The following is a 21,053-nucleotide window of genomic DNA, read 5'->3' on the forward strand; positions in this document are numbered from 1 at the left end:
AGTTACCAGAGTCCCTGGCTAGTTGCCTCCCATCTGAACTTCCTGGGGTGGTCAGAAGGTAAGTTCCACCCACTATAATTGTAGCCCGTCCCTCCCAAACACGATTCTCCACCTGCCCCTGCCTCACCCGTCAAAGGGTTCAGGTGTATCCTTGCCTGACCCTCAGTAACTCGATGTCCCTGTTGCAGGAGGGTGGGGCAGTGGGCAATAGGCTTACAGGGAGTGGAGCAGCCTCTAGTCTCCTTAGGGTATAGGAGGGGATGAGTAGAAAGGCCAGAGCCTCTGCCTCCAAAGTGTCCCTCCTACAGTATAGAAAGTGGCTATCCCTGATAGTACAGTTGCAGAGTCCCTGCCGATGGGTCTACAGGGTCCCTTCTTGACTGTGGAGACCTCAATGGGGACAAAGAGTCAGGAAAAACCTTCTCCTAGGTCTGGCTTCCAAAGCCTGGGGTGCTTGAGGACTGTGGTACTTTGAGGACAACATTCTCTAAAGCAAGTCCCTGATCTCTGAAGATAAATAGGAAGACTGGGTCTGCCTGGGATTACAGAGCTGTACCCAGTGGAAATTCTGACCAGACCAGAATATGCAGTAGAAACCCCATGCCCCTGACACAACAGGATAGGACAGAAAGGGAGCCAGTCATAAAGTCGGGTGTGTGTAGATACATGTCTGCTGTGATGGCCATATTGTGTGGAACAGTGGCTTGACCCTGGGTCTTGCCCTGGGGCACCCCATTTCACAAAGCAGCATTTGGCATCACTGTGAATACCAGTGCAGAGGCAGGAGGACTCTGCATCTCATCTCATGCAGACATACATGCAGGCAAAACACCAATGAACATAAAATAAAAATATTGAAAAAAAAAAAAAAGAAAGAAAGAAAAAGAGAACCCGGTGAGTCTTCTCTTCGGCTACGAACTTCAGGACTAATGCAGCCAAGGTCCGGAAAGTGGATGAGACAGAGCAGAGAGGGAGCTGACAAATCCGCTCCATACAAATGCTCATGTGTGCCCCCAGAGTTCTGAGAGAATAAGGGCGAGATGGCTCTTCTATGGAATGGAGAATTTGCAGAGAGCGGTAGTAGTTTCAGAGGACACTGGGGTCTCAGAGCTCACACACAAAGATCCCTGTGTACAGAGCAGAGATCCTGGTTCTCACAGACCTGGGGGTTATTGATCCCTGGCACAGTGATGATGACCTAAGTCCTAGAGAAAGAGATGGCCAGGGAGAGATAATCCCCACCACTGACAGATCTGAGGGAGGCAGAGAATAAAGCAAGGGTCACAGGCACCTGTGCAAAGTCCCCAATAAGGCTGTCAAGGCATGAGAAGGACACTGAAATTGATTTCTCTACCTAGAGGCCTGGTCAAAGAAGAACAAGAAGGGATTGGAACGAGTCAGTGAGGAGAGGGAACTGAGGAGAGAGGGAGGATATGAGCAAGGGCGGTAATACTGGGGAAAGAGCAGATCTGAAGGCTTGAAGTCTGGATGATTTGGGGAGGAGGGGTTGGCTTTGGGGAAAGATCTAGAAACCCGAGCACAGGGCAGACGGGATCCAGAAACACCCATGGCTTTTCTATTGGCTGTAAGAACTGAACTGAGAGAGGCCAGAATTAGTCTCCTGAGGCAGTGACCAACTAAGTTTCTCCCATCTCTGGGGCCTCTAGAAGGCCAAGAGGAGGATGGGACCAGGGACAAGGTTCGTGCTAAATATCACAAGCAGGGGTAGGGGAAGAAAGCAAGAGACGCCTTCATCCTGCACAGAGCTTCACACACTCACGAGTGTCCTGAGGCAGTGATGGATGGGATACCTGTCTTGGCGGAGCCTCTGGGGTCCTCTGTGGAAGGAGGAGGTTTGGATCCTGGAAAATAACTCAGTGTAGATCCAGTTTGGGCCAATCATGAGCCGCTGTGCCGTTGACATGGACCAATGTGTTTGTGTCTTTCCACATTGTCAGAAGGATGATACTATCAACAGATTCACAAGCAGCGCCAGTGTCACTAACTACCCCTGGTGTCACCTGGAGTCTAGATCACACCCACCGTAAGCTCATCACACTCCCACTTTGGTACTGGCGTGGGAACCCACACACATGCTGCAGCGCTCAACTGGGCGTTGTAGGACAACTTGTAGGAGTCAGACCTTGCCCTCTGTTTTGTTTTTGAGACAGGATCTCTCTTGTCGTTTCTTCTGCTTCTTCACATGCTCCAGGCCAGCCGGTCTCCAAGCTTCTGCTTCTGAGTAATTCTCCCGTCTCTGGTTCACATCTGGCCCCAGCTTGAGTGCTGGGGTTACAGACTTGTGCTGTCTGCTTCTGTGTTTCAGTTACATTGATTTATTTGGGTGTCTGCTTGGCAGGAGAGTGGTAGTCAAACAAATTTTCACGAGTCAATTCTCACCTTCTATCAGAGACTCTGGTGATTGAATTCACACGTTCAGGTTTGCGAAGCAAGCATTTTGTCCTACTGAGCCAGTCAACCAGCCCAGGACCGCTATTAAAAAGTATAACTGAGAAGAAGGGCTAGCCTAGCGATGATGACCTAACCTCATCATCCAGCTTGCACAGCAAACACCATACCCTCTGAGCCACCTCCTCAATCTACGCCAGTCTATTGAGTATCTGTAAACCTCAAGTTAGAGAGATGGCTCAGTGGTTAAGAACACTGACTGCTCTTTCAGAGGTCCTGAGTTCAAATCCCAGCAACCACATGGTGGCTCACAACCATCTGTCATGGGTTCTGGTGCCCTCTGGTGCCCTCTTCTGGTGTGTCTGAAGACAGCTCTCTCTCTCTCTCTCTTTCTCTCTCTCTGTCTCTCTCTCTCTCTCTCTCTCTCTCACACACACACACACACACACACACACATACACACACACACACACACCTTCTTTAAAAAAGACTCAAGTTAGGCAGAGTGGTGGTGGCACACACCTTTAATCCCAGCACTTAGGAGGCAGAGGCAGGCAGATTTCTGAGTTTGGGGCCAGCCTGGTCTACAAATCAAGTTCCAGGACAACAAGGGCTGCACAGAGAAACCCTGTCTGGAAAACAAAACCAAAAAGACCTAACAAGTTAGGGTTTGGAAGAATGACTCAGCAGTTAAGAGCACTTAACCTGGAATCTAGCTGACAGCGCCCACATCTGACAGCTCACACTAGTCTTTAGCTCAGGCTCCAGGGAACCCAGTGCCTCTGGCCTCTATGGGCACCTTCACTCACACACTTAAAAAGAATGCAAATAAATCTTTTTAAAAAAGACTCAAGTTGAACAGCACTTCATAGAGCACAGAGGTCACGGAGGGTATTGAAGAGAAAACAGGCTGTAACATTTAATGAGTCACAGCACATGGCCAGTTCAGCAGGGCAATATACTGAGGGCAACCAGGTATTGAATTGAATCAGCAACCAACAGGAGACAGAAAGGCAGAGCCTCTCTCTCTCTCTCTCTCTCTCTCTCTCTCTCACACACACACACACACACACACACACACACACACACACGGACACACACACGGACACACACAGACACCATAGACACGGACACGGTAATGCATGGTTGTCAAGTGACAGGTGACAGGCTGAGCTTAGTCACTGACAGTCAGAGTTGTTCATCTGGCAATCTCTTGGGCAGAGGCTGTGAGATGCCCCTCAGAGGGTGAGACACAATGCAGGGAGCTGGTGTTCATGTCCCACTTTCAGGCTGTCGCTCTCTTTAGGGGTCTTTGATGAGGCAGTTATACCGGTGTGCCCAGGACTCCCAGAAGGTCATTTGTTGTGAGAAGTCACTTATGACCCTGTGCCTTACAGTGGTACAGGGCAGTGATGAAGGTGTTCACGTGTGTTAGCAAGAGGTCTGAGCTGGGGAGCTCAGCATGAGGGGCACCAAGGTAGAACTACGATAGTTCAAGGCCAACATGGACTACACAGTGAATTCTGGGTTATCCTGAGGTACAGAGTAAGATCTTCTTCTACAACATAAACAAACAAACAAACAAATAACAAAGTCAGGTATGGTAATGCACACCTTCAACCCCAGCACTTGCCATATAGAGGCAAATGGATCTCCCAGAGTTTGAGGTCCTCTTGGTCTTCAAAGCAAGTTCCAGACCAATGAAGGATACTTAGTTTCATTTTCTGTTTCAAAATAAAAAGAAGGAAAAAAAGAAAAGACAGAAGCCTGTAGAGATGTCTCAGCAGTTACGAGCTAGCTTCTCTTTTAGAGAAGCCAGGTTCAGTTTTCCAGCATTCACACAGTACCACACAACCTACGGGAACTCTATTTCCAGGGGTTCAGACGCCATCTTCCAGCCTTCGAGGGCAGCCGGCAGGCAAGTGGTACGTGTAGACATCCCTGTAGGCAAAAACCCCACACCCATAAAATAAAAATAAATTTTAGTAGGAGACCAAAAACAAGGGCACACAAGACACTCTGCTCTGACCAGGGTGCTGAGTCATCCCGGTTTATCAGGGTGCTGGTGACTGTGCCAAGCCTCACGCTGCTAGGCGCCTGCTGCACCCCTGAACTACATCTCATCTCCAGACCCCCATCTTAGCATCTTTATTCCAAATTTTGGTGCTATGCAAAATACAGAGTTCAGAGCTGGGCATGGTCCGCTTCTCTGTAGAGAGAGCTCTTTTAAAACCCTTCCTCGGCCGGCTGGCACCCCGGTGGTACTGGAGGCTGGGGTGGGAGGTGAACGGGAGTGAACAGAATTCCATAAGAGAGAGAAGGAGAGAGACAGTTTCCTATTTCTGAGGGCTTCCAAAGGTCCCAGATTCCAAAAATAAAAAGGTAAGGAAAGGGTCTTGTGGGAACAGCGGCTGATGCCGTCTGCTGCTTAAACCTAGACAAAGTTTCTTTCCGCCCACAGCCTGCCCACCACCCAGAGTTTGAAGGGACTGGGGAGACCTGGGAACAGGAGAGTCAGAAAAGGAATGTCACTTGGCTGGGGGTGGTGAGGGGGCTTAAAATTGCTGAGGCTTTTGCATCGGGGCTGGGAACAGGGCCTGGGTGGTAATATCGAATTGAGATAAGTCTGGCTGTATCTGTATAAAGTTTGTATGATTGGGGTGGCAGTAGATTTTGTGTGTGCGTGTGTGTGGTGTGTGTGTGGTGTATGTCTGTATGTATCTTGGAATGAGTCCGTATGCCAGTGTGGGACTGTTTACATATCCATGCCTGTCCCCGTACCTGAGTAAAGGAGTGGGGGTGCTCGGAAAAAGTCATTTGCTACAGGCAACAGGAGTCAGCGCAGCCGTAGAGCTCTTGATCTTTAACACCTTGTAAAAGGAGTGTTGTAAGGTGGTTTCAAAGGGCTTTCTTTGCGAGTCTGCAGGTTGGCTGTCCTTGCTGAGCTGTTGCCTGTGCCCTGTGCACCAGCCCGCTGGCTGGTGGCAAGCTTAGTTAGGTTGTTCTAGGGGGTCAGGAAAGTTCGTGCTAGTATGCAGTCAGCTCAGCCATAGAAATCTCCAGACAGGTCCCTTTTCCACTTTGGGAGACACCAGGACTTTACTGGCCCCATGATCCCATCCTTCTGAAACAGTTATCAAGTGGTTTAGAAGGTGCTTTGTCAGATGATGTAATCACTAGAGAGAATTCTGCTGCCCTACCTGTACCCATTGGTCACTGCCGGCCCCACCCCTGCCACCTACAGCCGGGCTGTCCCTGCAAAGTGGGGGGAAAGAAACGCCAAGGCCACTGTGAAGGCTTCTTGTCACCTCCCAGGGGGCGGTGCCCCTCCTTGATACTTAGGGCCAGGGCATAAGGAAGAAGCAGTTTCAATCACCCAGGCAGAGCGGCAGGTGGGCTGGAGGAGGGCTGACAGCCTGCCAACCACAGCTGCACTCCCTTTCCTTCCAGCCCGAGGTCACAACGTAGCAGTAAGGCTGAGGCAATACCAGGAGCTGAGAATGCCCCAGGCCCTGGAGCAAGCAGACGGCAGATGGGCTTGGGTAGTCCTGTTAGCCTCCTTGGTGACCCAGGCCCTCACTGTAGGCTTCCCTTCCTGCATCGGCGTCTTCTTCACTGATCTGCAGCGTGACTTCCAGGCCAGCAACAGTGAGACCTCATGGTTTCCCTCCATCATGGGGGCCATGCTCCATTGTGGGGGTGAGTATCTTGAAGAGTGGGAAGGGAAGAAGGGATTGTTGGGAGCTGGGGAGGGGCACAATCTTCCTGACTTACCATGTTCCTCTCTCTGAGGCCAGAGGCTTCACCTGGATGTCCTGAGATTACTTGATCTAAGCAGGGTCTGACCCTCCTGGCTAGAATCCTGGCTACACTGAGCCCTGTCCGGAGAAAGGATGGCTGCATTAGGGATGGGAGAGAGAGGGCCACCTGAGGCACAGAGCCAATCCATGATTGCAGAGTCCTCTTGGTGACCGATTTGGAGCAAAGGTATTCAATAATACCCTGAGTGACGGCAGGAAGTGGGATCAGCAGACACAGGCTGGGCCACCTCCCAGAACTTTCTATCCTATAGTAAGGAGATAACAGCCAGTGCCCTGTCCAGCTCCAGCATGATCTGGTGGCAGCGACCTCAGGGGTCTTGAAACTAGGAGGGGGTAGGAAATACATGGGGATGTCAATCATTGGTACATTAGAGATCCTCACTGTGGCTTCAGACTCAGAAAGGACAAGTCAGAAAAAGGGACACAGGAAAAGCCCCATCTCCCACTGAGAGTCCTCCATGAGTCTGGATCTCAGAGAAAGGCAGACCCTCATCCTGCCTTCTCCTTGCTGTCCAACTTGGCACCAGCAAGCCCAATGATCAGAGTTCCAGGTCTATGCCCTGAGATAAGTGACCTTTCCTCAGCCCCTGGGAGATGACTCGGTAGACAGAGACCACAAGTGGGGACTGGGTCCATGAGAGCCAGGGCCAACTATCCGAAGGCCTGTCTCCCTCCACCCCACCTCCACACACGTGTTTCTTTGGCTTGGCTGAGCCCAGCTCTGCAGCTTGCTACCCTTGTGCTAGTCCCTCCATCTAATAGCAGCACCTGATGGTTATTCCAGATACCTTCTCTCATGCCAGGGGAAAAGGAAACTGGGTGGGAGGAGGATTGTCAACCTCCACGGTGACCCCGGAATTGACCACCAGAAGTGTGGACTTTGGGTGAGAAAGAAAAGCCAAGCTGACCCAGGACGTGTGGCCTCTCGCCCTCCAGGGCTGGAGAGTACAATGGGAATCTCGGAAGGATCTTGCAGGCCAAGAAGGACCTCGGCGAGAGACTGGAGACTAGACATCCTGGAGAAACCCCAACTTACCAGCCAGCTTTGTGCTCATTACCCTGTTGTAGTTTCAGGAACATTTTGAGCCCATTGCTCACCCAGAGTGTTGGAGAGCGGAGGCCAGCGAGCTCCAAGAGCTGGGCCTGCAGGGATTGGGGAGGGGACTGAAGGCAGAGGGCACAGGTGGCTCAAAATCCCCGCCCCAACTCCACTCCCTCCCTGTGACTCAGAGCTCTTCCCAAGGTCACCTTCCTGAGGCAGGTGAAGTCTCAGAGGTGGGGAAGACCTATGTGCCAGCAGTCACACCCAACCAAAGCCTCCTTGCACTCTGCAGTAGCAGGAGCAGGCTGCTCTGCGGCGGTGGCGGCGGCGGCAGCAGTGTTGGCATGACAGACAGGGCATGACAGACAGCGCGAGAGAGTCAGTTAATCTCTCTCCCTTTGTCGTTCTCAGATCAATGCTGGCTCACATCACGCTTCCTCCCGTCAAAGAAACACGTGCACACAACTTTCTCTGCCCTCTGGCAAAGTTACAGGGGTGGGGAGGGTACTTATTGTGTGTGTTTCCTGGGGACAGGATGCTCATGAATGTGAACCTGTGAGATATTTGGGGGCAGCTGGCCAGTCCGACTGGTTTCTACTTGCCAGAATGTGGGGCTAGTAAGAAAGCCACTGGGGTGAGAGAGGCTCTTCTCTACATGGAGCCAAATGTTTAAGTATGGATTCAGGAGTTGGATTGCTTTAGTGACTCACGCCTTCCTTCCTTCTTCCCTTCCTTTTTTTTTTTTTCTTTTCTTTTTTTCCGGAGCTGAGGACTGAACCCAGGGCCTTGTGCTTGCTAGGCAAGTGCTCTACCACTGAGCTAAATCCCCAACCCCTTCCCTTCCTTCTTTCCTTCTTTTTCTTTCATTCTTCTCCCCTCTGTATCTCTCAGACTCTCCCTCTTCCAGTCTCTCTCTGTCTCTGCATTTCTCTCTTAGAATCCCTCCCTGTTCCACCCCCCACCCCTTCTCCAAAAGAGCCGAAGGCCTACATGCTGAACACACTCTCTCTACCTGAGCTCCATCTCCAGCCCTAGGTGGATTAAGGATTGGGTGCTGGCTAGAACCATCGAGAGAGGGGAGCAGACATCCGGACTGATGTTCTCCCTAACACTCCAAAGGTCAGAGCAAGGAGGTGCAGAGTGGTCCAGGACCCAGGTCGAATGTATGAGGTTGGAAGATTGTGGGGTAGGTGGAAGGGGGGGTGCTGGAGGGGCATGTTGTTCTAGGAGGTTCTTTCCGGAGCAAACCACAAGAAGCAAGGGTGTGATGTTCATGTAGATCATGATCCCAAACTGCCATGGTTCTCGACTTAGGTTAGTGCAGGGTTTGCCGTGCCCTCCAGATGCCACACCACACAACAGCCGGTCTGACCACTCCTTCTGTAGCGGAGAAAACTGAAGCAGAAATGAGCGTCAAGCTTTGCTGGGACCACAGGGCCAGACTGTGGCAAGGTGGCAACCAGAAAGCCACGTTAGCAGATTTTAGTCATCTCCTAATCCCCCTGGCTAGTTCCTATAGCACCCTTCTCTCAGCCCTTCTGTGTCCTGACTCCACACCTCCTCACCCACTGTGACCTTTCTTGCCTGCAGGACCTCTGTGCAGCATCCTGATCAAACGTTTCGGCTGTCGAGTGACCATGATGCTGGGGGGGGTGCTGGCCAGCTTGGGCATGGTAGCCAGCACCTTCTCAGACTCGCTCATCCACCTCTTCCTTACGGCAGGACTTATCACAGGTAACCATCGCTCTCTCGAAAGCCCTGCGTAGGTGGGACTGCTTACGGTCTAGAGGAGAAGTCAGACAGGGGTCAGGGGCAGATACATAAGAATGTTTAGATACTCGAGAGTATATGAGGGGTCAGGACTGCGAGTGTGACAGCATCCCGGCCTGAGAGAATGTCACCAGTGTGAGAGGAGTCTTGAAGAAAGCTGTCTGAGCTACTTAAGGTCTTGAGGATCCTTGTTGTTGGAGGCTAGACTGGACCACGTGAGTTCCAAACCAAGTGGAGCTGTAGAATAAAACCCTGTCTTCAACGAACAAGCCAATGAAAAAGGCCTGTTCACTGCATGGTCAGGGAGCAAGAGAGAGTAAAAACGGAGGGTCCCAGTAGCCCTTGAAAGACATTGAGGACAGACACCACTACCCCAAAGATCTCCCGTTAAGCCCCAACTCTCTCTTTTGTTCAATTAAAAAAAATACACTTATTCACTTTCATTTTATGTGTTCCGTATGCATGTATCACACTCATGTCTGGTACCCTAGGAGGCCAAAATAGAGCATTAGACCCCCTGGAACTGAAGTTAGAGAGAGTTGTGAACCACCACGTGGATGCTGGGGCTTGAGCTCGAGGCCTCTGGAAGAGCAGCCAGTGCTCTTAACCACTGAGTTCTCTCTCCAGTCCCAAAGCCCCGTGTCTTAAAGTTTTCCCTCTGCCAATAGCCCTGAGCTAGGGACCAAGACTTTGCTATGAGAATTGTTGAGTTTTCATTTGGTTGGTTGGTTGGGCGGGCTCTTTTGTTTGTTTGTTTGGGTTTTTGGGGTTTTTCAAGACAGGGTTTCTCTTTGTAGCCCTACAGAATAGGCTGGCCTCAACTCAGAGATCCACTTGCCTCTGCTTGCCTTGTGCTGGGATTAAAGACATTTGTTACCACACCCAAGTACTATGTGAGCTTTTCTGGGACACTTATTAAAACCACTGCAAACAAAACAATGGCACGGAGAGACTGAGGCTCTCTGAGGAAGAGAGGTCCAGGTAGAGGGAGCAGCAAGCATACAGATCTCTGAGGTACAGGGCAGTTGGTAAAGTACTTATCTTGTGGGTACGAGGACCTGAGTTCAAGCCTCCAGAACTCACCTAAAGAAGCCAAGCACTGTGGCCGTCTTCTGATGCCAATGCTGGAGAGGTGGAGACAGGCAGATCCCTGGGGCTTCCTGGCTGACCAGTCCAGCCTACTTGGTGTGTTCCAGGCCAGTGAGACCGTCTCAAAATAAGGTGCATATGGGGTTGGGGATTTAGCTCAGTGGTAGAGCGCTTGCCTAGCAAGCGCAAGGCCCTGGGTTCGGTCCCCAGCTCCGGAAAAAAAAAAAAAAAAGAAAAAAAGAAAAATAAGGTGCATGACACCAGGGGTAACACTTGACAGGGAGGCACAGTGAGCCTGCACACACACACACACACGCACACACGCACACACACACACACACACACGCACACGCACACACGCACACAGGCACACATGCACACACAGAACAGAAAATAGTCATAGGCTAGAGATGTAGGATCAAGGGGCCGAGATGTTGGGCGGAGGCCCGCTGGGGGCTCAGTTTATAAATGGCTTTATGCTGAGATGAGAAGCCACTTGAGTTCAGTCAGAGGGATGAGTGACACTATCTCAGAGGCTAACGTATTGCTCTGGCTTTGGTGACTCTGGGGTGAATGGCCAGGAGCGGGAAGAACACACCTGGGTCCCAGGGGTTCCTAGTTTGAACAGGGTGTGATGAGAGAAGTGTAGAGGAAGTAGGGCTCAGAATGAAGGGTTAAGACAACCGGGGCTCTCCAAGTCACGATGCCCACAAAACCACTTGGAGGATGGAGTCGCCATCACTGTGATGGGAAGACAGGAGGACTCGGTTTGGAGGAGATGTGGACCTCAGGCTTAGACAGGCTGAGGTCCCAGGGAGGGAGGGGGGAGGCAGGTAGCTCAGGACTTAGGAGACAAACAAAACAAATGGGAACAGAAGCTTGAGATGAGGAACCCCTGCCACCTCTCAGGATTTGGGGACAGGTGAGGAGAGTTGAGCCTGGGCAAAGGCCGGCCAGAAAGAAGAGACCCAGAAGCTGATGGTCAGAAGAGTCTTCGGGAAAGGGAGGGATGGAGTGTGCTGAGTGCTGGGAGGAGCCCAGGGCCATGCTTGTCCTTCTGCACTGAGGCCTGGATGAGGAGGAGGCTGGGGAGGAGGTACAGGTCAAGGTATGGAAGGAACAAGTTCATTTCAGCAGAGAACAGAGGGGATGGAGAATGTGCTCCGTGAATAGCACTTGCCCAGCCTTTTCTGATCCCCATTACTGCCTAGAGGAGCTGTGTACAAGGAAGCAAGCTGGGACCCAGCATTCCCTTCTGTCCCACTGCCTCCCTTCCTCCACTAAGCTCCCTCTCTGCCTCTGTCATCCTCCTGTCCATCCTCCCTTCCCTCTTCTCTCCCTCCTCCCTTCCATCCTCCCTTCCCTCTTCTCTCCCTCCTCCCTTCCATCCTCCCTTCCCTCTTCTCTCCCTCCTCCCTTCCATCCTCCCTTCCATCCTCCCTCCATCCTCCCCTCCCTCCTCCCTTCCATCCTCCTTCCATCCTCCTCTCCCTCCTCCCTTCCATCCTCCCTCCATCCTCCTCTCCCTCCTCCCTTCCATCCTCCCTTCCCTCTTCTCTCCCTCCTCCCTTCCATCCTCCTTTCCGTTCTCCTTTCCATTCTCCCTCCCTCCTCCCTTCCATCCTCCCTCCCTCCTCCTCTCCCTCCTCCCTTCCATCCTCCCTCCATCCTCCTCTCCCTCCTCCCTTCCATCCTCCCTCCATCCTCCCCTCCCTCCTCCCTTCCATCCTCCTTCCATCCTCCTCTCCCTCCTCCCTTCCATCCTCCCTCCATCCTCCTCTCCCTCCTCCCTTCCATCCTCCCTCCACCCTCCCCTCCCTCCTCCCTTCCATCCTCCCTCCATCCTCCCCTCCCTCCTCCCTTCCATCCTCCCTCCATCCTCCTCTCCCTCCTCCCTTCCATCCTCCCTCCCTCCTCCCTTCCATCCTCCCTCCCTCCTCCCCTCCCTCCTCCCTTCCATCCTCCCTCCATCCTCCTCTCCCTCCTCCCTTCCATCCTCCCTCCATCCTCCCCTCCCTCCTCCCTTCCATCCTCCTTCCATCCTCCTCTCCCTCCTCCCTTCCATCCTCCCTCCATCCTCCTCTCCCTCCTCCCTTCCATCCTCCCTTCCCTCTTCTCTCCCTCCTCCCTTCCATCCTCCTTTCCGTTCTCCTTTCCATTCTCCCTCCCTCCTCCCTTCCATCCTCCCTCCCTCCTCCTCTCCCTCCTCCCTTCCATCCTCCCTCCCTCCTCCCCTCCCTCCTCCCTTCCATCCTCCCTCCATCCTCCCCTCCCTCCTCCCTTCCATCCTCCCTCCATCCTCCCCTCCCTCCTCCCTTCCATCCTCCCTCCATCCTCCCCTCCCTCCTCCCTTCCATCCTCCCTCCATCCTCCCCTCCCTCCTCCCTTCCATCCTCCTTCCATCCTCCCCTCCCTCCTCCCTTCCATCCTCCCTCCATCCTCCCCTCCCTCCTCCCTTCCATCCTCCCTCCATCCTCCCCTCCCTCCTCCCTTCCATCCTCCCTCCATCCTCCTCTCCCTCCTCCCTTCCATCCTCCCTCCATCTCCTCTCCCTCCTCCCTTCCATCCTCCTTCCATCCTCCTCTCCCTCCTCCCTTCCATCCTCCATCCATCCTCCTCTCCCTCCTCCCTTCCATCCTCCCTCCATCCTCCTCTCCCTCCTCCCTTCCATCCTCCCTCCATCCTCCCTCCATCCTCCCCTCCCTCCTCCCTTCCATCCTCCCTCCATCCTCCTCTCCCTCCTCCCTTCCATCCTCCCTCCATCCTCCCCTCCCTCCTCCCTTCCATCCTCCCTCCATCCTCCTCTCCCTCCTCCCTTCCATCCTCCCTCCATCCTCCCTCCATCCTCCCCTCCCTCCTTCCTTCCCTCCTTTCTCCCCCTCCCTTTTTCCATCTCCTTTCCCCACTTTGTTCATTCTTTCCGTTGGAAAGGTTTAAACAGGGTCTCACTTGTGTCCTTCAGCCTGGCCTTAAACTTATAGCAAGCCCCCTGCCTCAGCCTCCTGAATTCTGGGATTACAGAAGTATACCACATGCAGTTCCTTCCCTTCCTGGTGCTAGGATTTAAAGCCAGAGCCTTACTCAGGTCTCACCTGTATTCTACCCCATGCATCCACAGCACCTGTGCAAAAGCAGCAGCGCAATGGACTAGTGCAGAAACTGCAGTGTTAAGAGAATGTTTTTTATTTGTTTGTTTGCATTCTTGGGAATTTTTGCTATTTTGCTTATGATTGTGTTTTTGAGACAACCCTCCCCCTTTTGGACATGGTACCCCTCGCTGCTGGTTTGGAACTGGTTACGTAGACCAGGCTGGCCTCCGACTCGGACTCACATGCTGTGCCTGAATAGCCTTCTGGGTTCATTTGCCATCACAAACAGCCCAGTAAAGACGGGAAGAAATGATACAAGGTGGAGAAACTGCAGAGGGAGGTTTGAGGAGACAGACTGAAGGCCAGGAATAGAAAGTCGACCCCTGGGTTGGGGATTTAGCTCAGAGGTAGAGCGCTTGCCTAGCAAGCGCAAGGCCCTGGGTTCGATCCCCAGCTCCGAAAAAAAGAAAAGAAAAAAAAAAAGTCGACCCCTGAAGCATAGGTGAGCAGGCCAATGTCCTGATGGACAGCTGAGTGAGGAGTTAGGAGAGAGGAAGAAAGCCTAAATGGCCACCTAGAGGGTCCATGAGTGACTGAACATGCTATAGTAGCATAGCGTGTGCGCACGCACACACACACACACACACACACACACACACACACACACACACACACACAGGGGTTGGGGGTGGGCGGGGATAGAGACACAGGACTTTTTGTTTCAAGTTAGTTCTCCAGCACTGACCACTGTGGGGCACAGGAGGCAAAGAAGCAGGGAGACCCCTCCGGGGAGGCAGCGTCTGAGCTAAGTAGAATATATTCCAGACAGAAGACATAGCCCTGGCAAGGGTCACGAAGTATAAAGGCAGCTTGCTGTCTGGAGATGGAGTTGACAGAGTTTGACCCCAGTGATTGGCAGATTCCAGGGCATAGCCAAACCACACAGCCTTCTGGGACATAGAAGACACTTATGATGTTTTCCAAATGTGACAGGAAGTCTTTGAGAGGCATCCATCAAAGGACGGTGTTTAAAATCTCAATGTGAAGGGCAAAATGGCTCTGTGTCTGAGAGTGTGTACTGCTCTTGCAGACGACCTGAGTTCGGTTCTCAGAAGCCATGTTCAGTGGTTCACAATCACGGGTCAATCCGGCTCAGCGACCTCTGAAGGCACTGAACTCAGATACACAAGCACACGCATGCACACACACACGAGTATACACACACACATGCATATGTGCATAGCTACACATACATACGTGCATAGCTACACACACATACACACACGCAATTAAAATAAAAATAAATCTAGAGTCTGGAGACATGTCTCAGCAGTTAAGAGCACTTATTGCTCATGCAAGAGGACCTGGGTTCAGCTCCTAGGACTCACATGGTGGCTCACAACTCCCTTCAACTCCAGTTTCAGAAGATCCTATGTCCTCTTCTGACCTCCATGGGTACCAGGCACTGAACTCAGATACACAAGCATACAGGGTGCACATACACACATGTAGGCAGATGCTCATACACATAAAATGAGTAACTGAATATTTTTCTGAGGCAAGCTCTCACTATGCAGCCCTGGCTGGCCTGGGACTCACTGTGAAGGTCAGGCTGGCCTGGAATTATAGGCCTCTGCCTCCTGAGTTCTGGGAATAAAGTCATTCAGCACAATAATACCTGGCGAGCGAGCGAGCGAGCGAGAGAGAGAGAGAGAGAGAGAGAGAGAGGAAGGAAGGAAGGAAAAGAAAAAGGGAAGGAAGGAAAGGAAGGAAGGAAAATAAAGGAAAGAAAGAGAAAGGAAGGAAGGAAGGAAAAGGAAGAAAAAAGGAAAGAAAGGAAGGAAGGAAGAGGGGGAGGGAGGGAGGAAGGAGGATTAAGGTCACTAGTGCTTGCAGAGGAGGGCTGGGAGGAAGAACTAGGTGAGATGCTTATAGGGAGGTTGTCAGGTACCTTCCATCATGAAAACTTGGAAGTGTGTCTGTCCTAGGGCCAAAGGAGACAGACATGGAACATGAGCCAAGATCCCTACTCCATGTGGAGGTGGAAAAGTCCTACAAAGTCCCTGAGCTGATGTCCCCTCTCGCACTGCAGGCCTGGGCATGTGTTTCAGCTTCCAGTCAAGCATCACAGTAGTGGGCTTATATTTTGTCCGCCAGCGGCCGCTAGCCAATGCACTGGCCTCCATAGGAATCTCCATGGGTGTCACCCTCTGGCCACTGCTGGCCCGATATCTTCTGGAAACCCTGGGCTGGAGGGGTGCCTTCCTCATCTTCGGTGGCATCTTTCTCCACTGTTGTGTATGTGGAGCCATGCTGAGGCCCGTTGCCACCAATGTGGACCCTGAGCCCAAAGAAGATCTCCTTCTCCCTCCCAAGACACCTACACGCAGCTGCCTGGCGACATGTGTCTCGACTATCCAATACTACCTGGCCTTCGACATCCTTCGTCACAATATGGTCTTCTGCATATATGTCACGGGTGCAACATGGATGACCCTGGGTTTTTCACTGCCACATATCTTCCTGGTGCCCTACGCTATGCATCATGGGATGGAAGAATATTGGGCAGCCATGCTCATGTCCATTGTCGGCTTCTGCAACATCTTCTTGCGGCCAGTGGCAGGGATGCTGGCGGGCAGGAAGAGCTTGGCTGCCTACCGGAAGTACCTGTTTGCCGTGGCGATCCTCATCAATGGGCTCACCAACCTCATATGCACAGTGTCGGCCGACTTCCGGGTGCTCCTGGGCTATTGCCTGGTGTACAGCCTGTCCATGTGTGGAACCGGAATCCTCGTCTTCCAGGTTCTAATGGACATTGTCCCGATGGATCGGTTCCCCAGCGCCCTGGGCCTCTTCACCATCCTGTGTGGCATGGGTTCTCTCATCTCTCCACCGTTGGCTGGTGAGCGACTGGGAAGGAAGGCAGCCAGGCAGGCTCCCCCTTCTGGACAGATCTGAGCCCAGTACCATTGTCACAAGGGACTTGGAATCTGTGATCCTTCCCTTCCCCCAGCAGCTACAGTGTGTTATTTGCCTGGTCCTCGAGGTATAAAAATATAGGCGTGGGGGCTGGGGATTTAGCTCAGTGGTAGAGCGCTTACCTAGGAAGCGCAAGGCCCTGGGTTCGGTCCCCAGCTCCGAAAAAAAGAACCAAAAAAAAAAAAAAAAAATATATATATATATATATATATATATAGGCGTGGCCAGGCATGGTGGTGCACGCCTGTTAGAAAATGGAGGCAGAGGGGGCTGGGGATTTAGCTCAGTGGTAGAGCGCTTACCTAGGAAGCGCAAGGCCCTGGGTTCGGTCCCCAGCTCCGGAAAAAAAAAAAAAAAAAAAGAAAATGGAGGCAGAAAGACCTTTAGCTACAAAGCAAGTTGGGAGCCAACCTGGGCTATATGAGACCCTGTCTCAGTCTTACCATCAAAGAGAAAGAGACACACAGAGAGAGCAAAAAATACTTGCTGACCTTACAGAGGACCCAGCTTCATCCCCAGCACCCACATGGTGGATCACAACTGTTCATAACTCCAGCTCCCTGAAGTATAGCACCCGCCCTTACATACATACAGGCAAACAGTCTTTTTTTTTTTTCTTTCTTTCTTTTTTTTTTTTTTTCCTCTTTTTTTTCGGAGCTGGGGACCGAACCCAGGGCCTTGCGCTTGCTAGGCAAGCGCTCTACCACTGAGCTAAATCTCCAACCCCGCAGGCAAACAGTCTTATACATCAAAGAAATCAGTCTTCTTTTAAGGGAGGGAGGGACTGGAGAGGTGGCTCAGAGGTTAATAGCACTTTTGCTCTTACAGAGAACCTGAGTTCAGTTCCTAGCACCCACAGAGTGGCTCACAGCCATCTGTAACTCCAGCATTAGAGGTACCAGCGCCAACCTCAGGTCTCCGTGGGTACTGCATACATGCAGCACATTATATACATGAAAATAAAATGCTCATACGCTTTTTTTTAAAGATTTATTTATTTATTTTGTATATGAGTACACTGTAGCTGTCTTCAGACACACCAGAAGAGGGCATCGGATCCCACTACAGATGGTTGTGAGCCACCATGTGGTTGCTGGGATTTGAACTCAGGACCTCTGGAAGAGCAGTCGGTGCTCTTAACTACTGAGCCATCTCTCCAGCCCACTCATACACTTTTAAAAAAGATTTTTTAGGGGGGTGGAGAGGAAGGAGAGAGAGGAAGGGTTTGCACTGCAGACTACATGAATCTGTCACCTCCCTGTCTGGACCTCTGCTCCTGTCAGTGAAGCACAGTGGGTGGTAAGAGACCTTGTTGTAAGGATCTCAAGCAAAGAGATCGTGATAAGAGCTTCACCTGTGTTCACTGGGATCAACATCCTGGCTCTCCTAGTTCTCGCCTGTGAGTCCCAGGGACATCACTATTCTTCTCTGAGCCAGGATGCCAACTATAAAATGCAGAAGAGAGCACATGCGCCACAACGTCCACCCAGACCAGTCCCTGAGAGCACGCCTTCAAAACCACCCTATTGGGGCTCACCTTCGTGGGGTGGGGGGGATGGATGAGGTGATTGGTGCTAGGAAGGAAACAAGCAGAATATGTAAGACAAGACCTGTAGCAGAAGGCTACTGCACAGCGGAGAGAGGGACCTTCAGAGTGGGTGGGAGGAGTTTGGCTCGGGAGATAGTCATCAAGGAAGGATGGTGGTGGTCACTGTGGTCAGACCCTGAAGCTTGGCTCTGTGAGGTTTTTTGTTTTTGTTTTGTTTGTTTGTTTGTTTGGATTGATTTGGTTTGGTTTCTCAAGACAGGGTATCTCTGTGTAGATCAGGCGGTCTTATTGTCTGTTGTCTATCTCCAGGGTGCCAGCCACGATTTCCTATTGAGCGGAGGAGACAAAACTAAAGTCTCTGCCCTCCTCGAGTGCACAGGGTAGTGGGGGGAGCCTTTAGGACTTGCATGGTGGATTAACTTGTTCTCTGTCCCCCAGGATTGCTGCTGGACACGACCAACAACTTCAACTATGTTTTCTATATGTCGAGCGGCCTCCTCATCTCAGCCTCCCTTTTCATGGGTGTGGGCTTCTATGTCGCAGAGAAGAAGCTGAAGCAAGACAGGCAAGCCAAGATGGAGGATGCTACCTCAGAGATTACCTCAAAGCACAGTCTTACCTCAGAAGACAAGGACAGTGCCAAGAAGCAACCATACCCTGAAAACATCTATGTGACCAGTGTCTGAACTCCAGGGATCACCTATGACCTGCCTCTGAGCTCTGAAGTCAGTGGGGGGAAACCTTCCTTCCGGGAAGTAGAGTGCAGAAGAGGGCCTTCCTGGTCTGAGTCCTGCTTGAAGCAGTCATGGCTACCTAGCTACCCTGGGCTGGCTCCTCCCAGTTGTTTCTACAACCCAACACTCTGGGGCCTCTCATCCAGCCTTCCCATGTCAGCTCTCTTTGCCCTTCAGGCCTCAGACAATTTTGAAGAACTTGCCTGTCCTCCAAGAACTTACTCCTCCTCTTTTCCCAAATAACCAACCCTGACCCCCTCAGGTCAGGAAGATAAAGAGTGCTGCTTCAAGAAGCTGAGTCTCGTGCTAAGTGGCGCCATAGCAGAGGCAGAGATGAAAAGCCAGGAAGAGAAGTTGGCCTCGGTACAAGATTAGGACCAATTGGCTGTTTGTGGGGAAAACTGGTCCTGACACCTCTGCAGAGAGCAAGGAAGAAACTTACTTCTCTGCTGTCCTGGAAGGAGCCCTCCTGCTTGGGTCTCAGAAGTTATAAAGTCTAAAGAGTCTTCAGCCGTTGAGCAGAGCCTGAGGCAGAATCTCCTCTTTTACCAGACTCTGTAGGGGAAGGCAGATCCTTCACTAACAAGGAGACAAGAAGGCCGGCTAGGAAACTTAAGGAACGTTATAAAAACCGGGCCTATGTGTGCAAATGGTAGCCTGTGCTCCGCCCGTGGCCTCCGAGGCGCCACTTTCTCCAGGATGTGTTGGAAGTATCAACCCCGAGGCAGTAACTGGCTAAAGCAGCAGCTGCTTGCTAGCCTCTGCCCACGGCCTAGAGCTGTGTCCACAAACACACTTCTGGTGCTGGTGTCTGAGGCCATCACTTAAGGCTGGCTGTCATCAGCCCAGGCTTGTCCCAGCTGGGTACTCCAGGAAATGGGAAAACAGTCTGTTTGAATTAGATACAAAAACATTCCCTGCCGCGGGTCATGAACTCTGGATTAGTAAAGCAGGAAAACAGGCCTGAGTAAATTTCCTCTCTTCCCCAGGCCTGGCAGGAACTTCTTGGGCTTGTTTGTTGGTTCAGGCTCAACCAGGCTCCAGCAAGAAAGCCTTATCAGGAAAAACCGATTTTATTTTCATGACTGACGCCAGCCTTCCTCCTCCACAAGTCCATCTGGCATGAGTAAGCATTTTAAGGATTATTTTGTCTCCTCTAAGGTGCTGTCACGATCGCCCCCTCATGGTCAAGGGAAGTACTGCAGCGGCGCACTTGCTGAATCGCTTTGTTCACTGTCTCTAGACCCTGGGTCGGGGATGGCTGAGTAGGTAATGGTGCTTACTGACATGCAGACAACTTGAGTTTGATTCCTGGGGCCCACATGGTGAAAGGAGAGACCCTACTACCACAAGTTGTTCTATGGCATGTACACACACACACACACACACACAAATAAATGTAATCAAAGAAATGTTTTTGGCCTGTAAGAGACATCATCTTCCAACTGAAAAAGCCTGCCTCTATGTCATGTCTAATGTCTACCATTGCTTTTCTGATCCCAACTCAGTACTGAGCTTAACCACCAGGCATGGTTTCTACCCTGAGGGGCAAATGCCAGGACCTATTTCTCATTCCAATGGAAAACAGAATTGGAGCTGGCTAACAGGCCCACTTCCGGGAAACGCTCCAGGAAAAATAGAATCTGTGAACCTCCAGCTAGAGAATTTTCACCACACTTGCCCGTTGGTAATAATGGCATTAGACTATGGACAACAAGCAAAGAAGAAATGAGGCTCAGAGTGTAGCTTAGTCCTGGACATCAAGCCTTCAGTTCAATCACCAGCCCCACCTACCCCCAGGAGTGCTGTAACCCCAGCTCTCTGATGCCAGGGACTAGGAGATAACATGGAAGCAAGCTCTACTCTTTTGTGGCCAGGAACTGCTTTGGATCACCCCTGGAAGGTTATGAGGGGAATCAGCAAAGGGTTTGTTCTGGGATCTCAAAGGTTCCTGATCCCCAGGTCTTCGATGCTCTGACCAGTCAGATGCTTGGCCATCTTGAGCTGAGATGTATGAAGCCAGGCTACCTCAGTACTCAAGAGCGTAGACTAAGGTTAAAACTCTTGGTCTGGGTTGATCCTGGGCATGGATTGATCACCGGGACTTGAACCTCAGAGGTGGGGGGCAGGGAAAGGTGAAATACATAAACCATTCTGCTGTGATTCAGGCCCCTGATAGCAAACAGAGCTAAGTACACGACCCTTGATCCTTGCCCTAAAAACCCTCACTGCCTACATCTCCATGACGGCATGGCAAAGCTGCCTACCTCCCTGATGCTCCTTGTAACCCTAAGATTTTGTTTTGGGTTTGATGGGTGTTCTGTTTGATTGGCAGGGTCTTGCTATGTAGCCCTGGCTTGCCTTGTAGACTAGGTTGTACTTTTTTTTTTTTCTTTTTCTTTTTTTCGGAGCTGGGGACCGAACCCAGGGCCTTGTGCTTGCTAGGCACGCGCTCTACCACTGAGCTAAATCCCCAGTGACTAGGTTGTTCTTAAACTCCGAGTTCTGGGATTAAACTACCACCATGTCTAGATAACTTTAAAATCCGTCCGCCAGGCTGTCACTCCATCC

At 51.6% G+C, this 21,053-nt stretch overlaps 1 protein-coding gene across 2 annotated transcripts; it reads left to right on the forward strand.

Annotated features, from left to right (window-relative positions):
* Positions 1 to 5,779: 5,779 nt before the first annotated feature.
* On the forward strand, positions 5,780 to 19,709 carry Slc16a5 (solute carrier family 16 member 5). Of its 2 annotated transcripts, NM_001109568.1 has the most exons (4): positions 5,807 to 6,108; positions 8,863 to 9,006; positions 15,313 to 16,122; positions 18,187 to 19,709. In NM_001109568.1, exons 1-4 carry the CDS (start codon positions 5,910 to 5,912, stop codon positions 18,432 to 18,434), a joined length of 1,401 nt encoding a protein of 466 aa, NP_001103038.1. In that variant the 5' UTR covers positions 5,807 to 5,909; the 3' UTR covers positions 18,435 to 19,709. The 2 variants fall into 2 exon arrangements, with proteins under 2 accessions (XP_063125954.1, NP_001103038.1); XM_063269884.1 differs by lacking the exon at positions 15,313 to 16,122 and having other exon boundaries at positions 5,780 to 6,108; positions 18,187 to 19,331.
* Positions 19,710 to 21,053: the final 1,344 nt, after the last annotated feature.

Source organism: Rattus norvegicus, chromosome 10 (assembly GCF_036323735.1).
Source record: "Rattus norvegicus strain BN/NHsdMcwi chromosome 10, GRCr8, whole genome shotgun sequence".
In the NCBI taxonomy this organism is placed as follows: domain Eukaryota; kingdom Metazoa; phylum Chordata; class Mammalia; order Rodentia; family Muridae; genus Rattus; species Rattus norvegicus.

What these genes read in the sequence shown, in the direction of transcription:
- Slc16a5 (NM_001109568.1), top strand. Translation starts at nt 5,910, where the DNA reads ATGCCCCAGGCCCTGGAGCAAGCAGACGGCAGATGGGCTTGGGTAGTC. An exon ending in GGCCATGCTCCATTGTGGGG is followed by an intron (nt 6,109 to 8,862) that starts GTGAGTATCTTG and finishes TCTTGCCTGCAG; the next exon opens with GACCTCTGTGCAGCATCCTG. An exon ending in TACGGCAGGACTTATCACAG is followed by an intron (nt 9,007 to 15,312) that starts GTAACCATCGCT and finishes CTCGCACTGCAG; the next exon opens with GCCTGGGCATGTGTTTCAGC.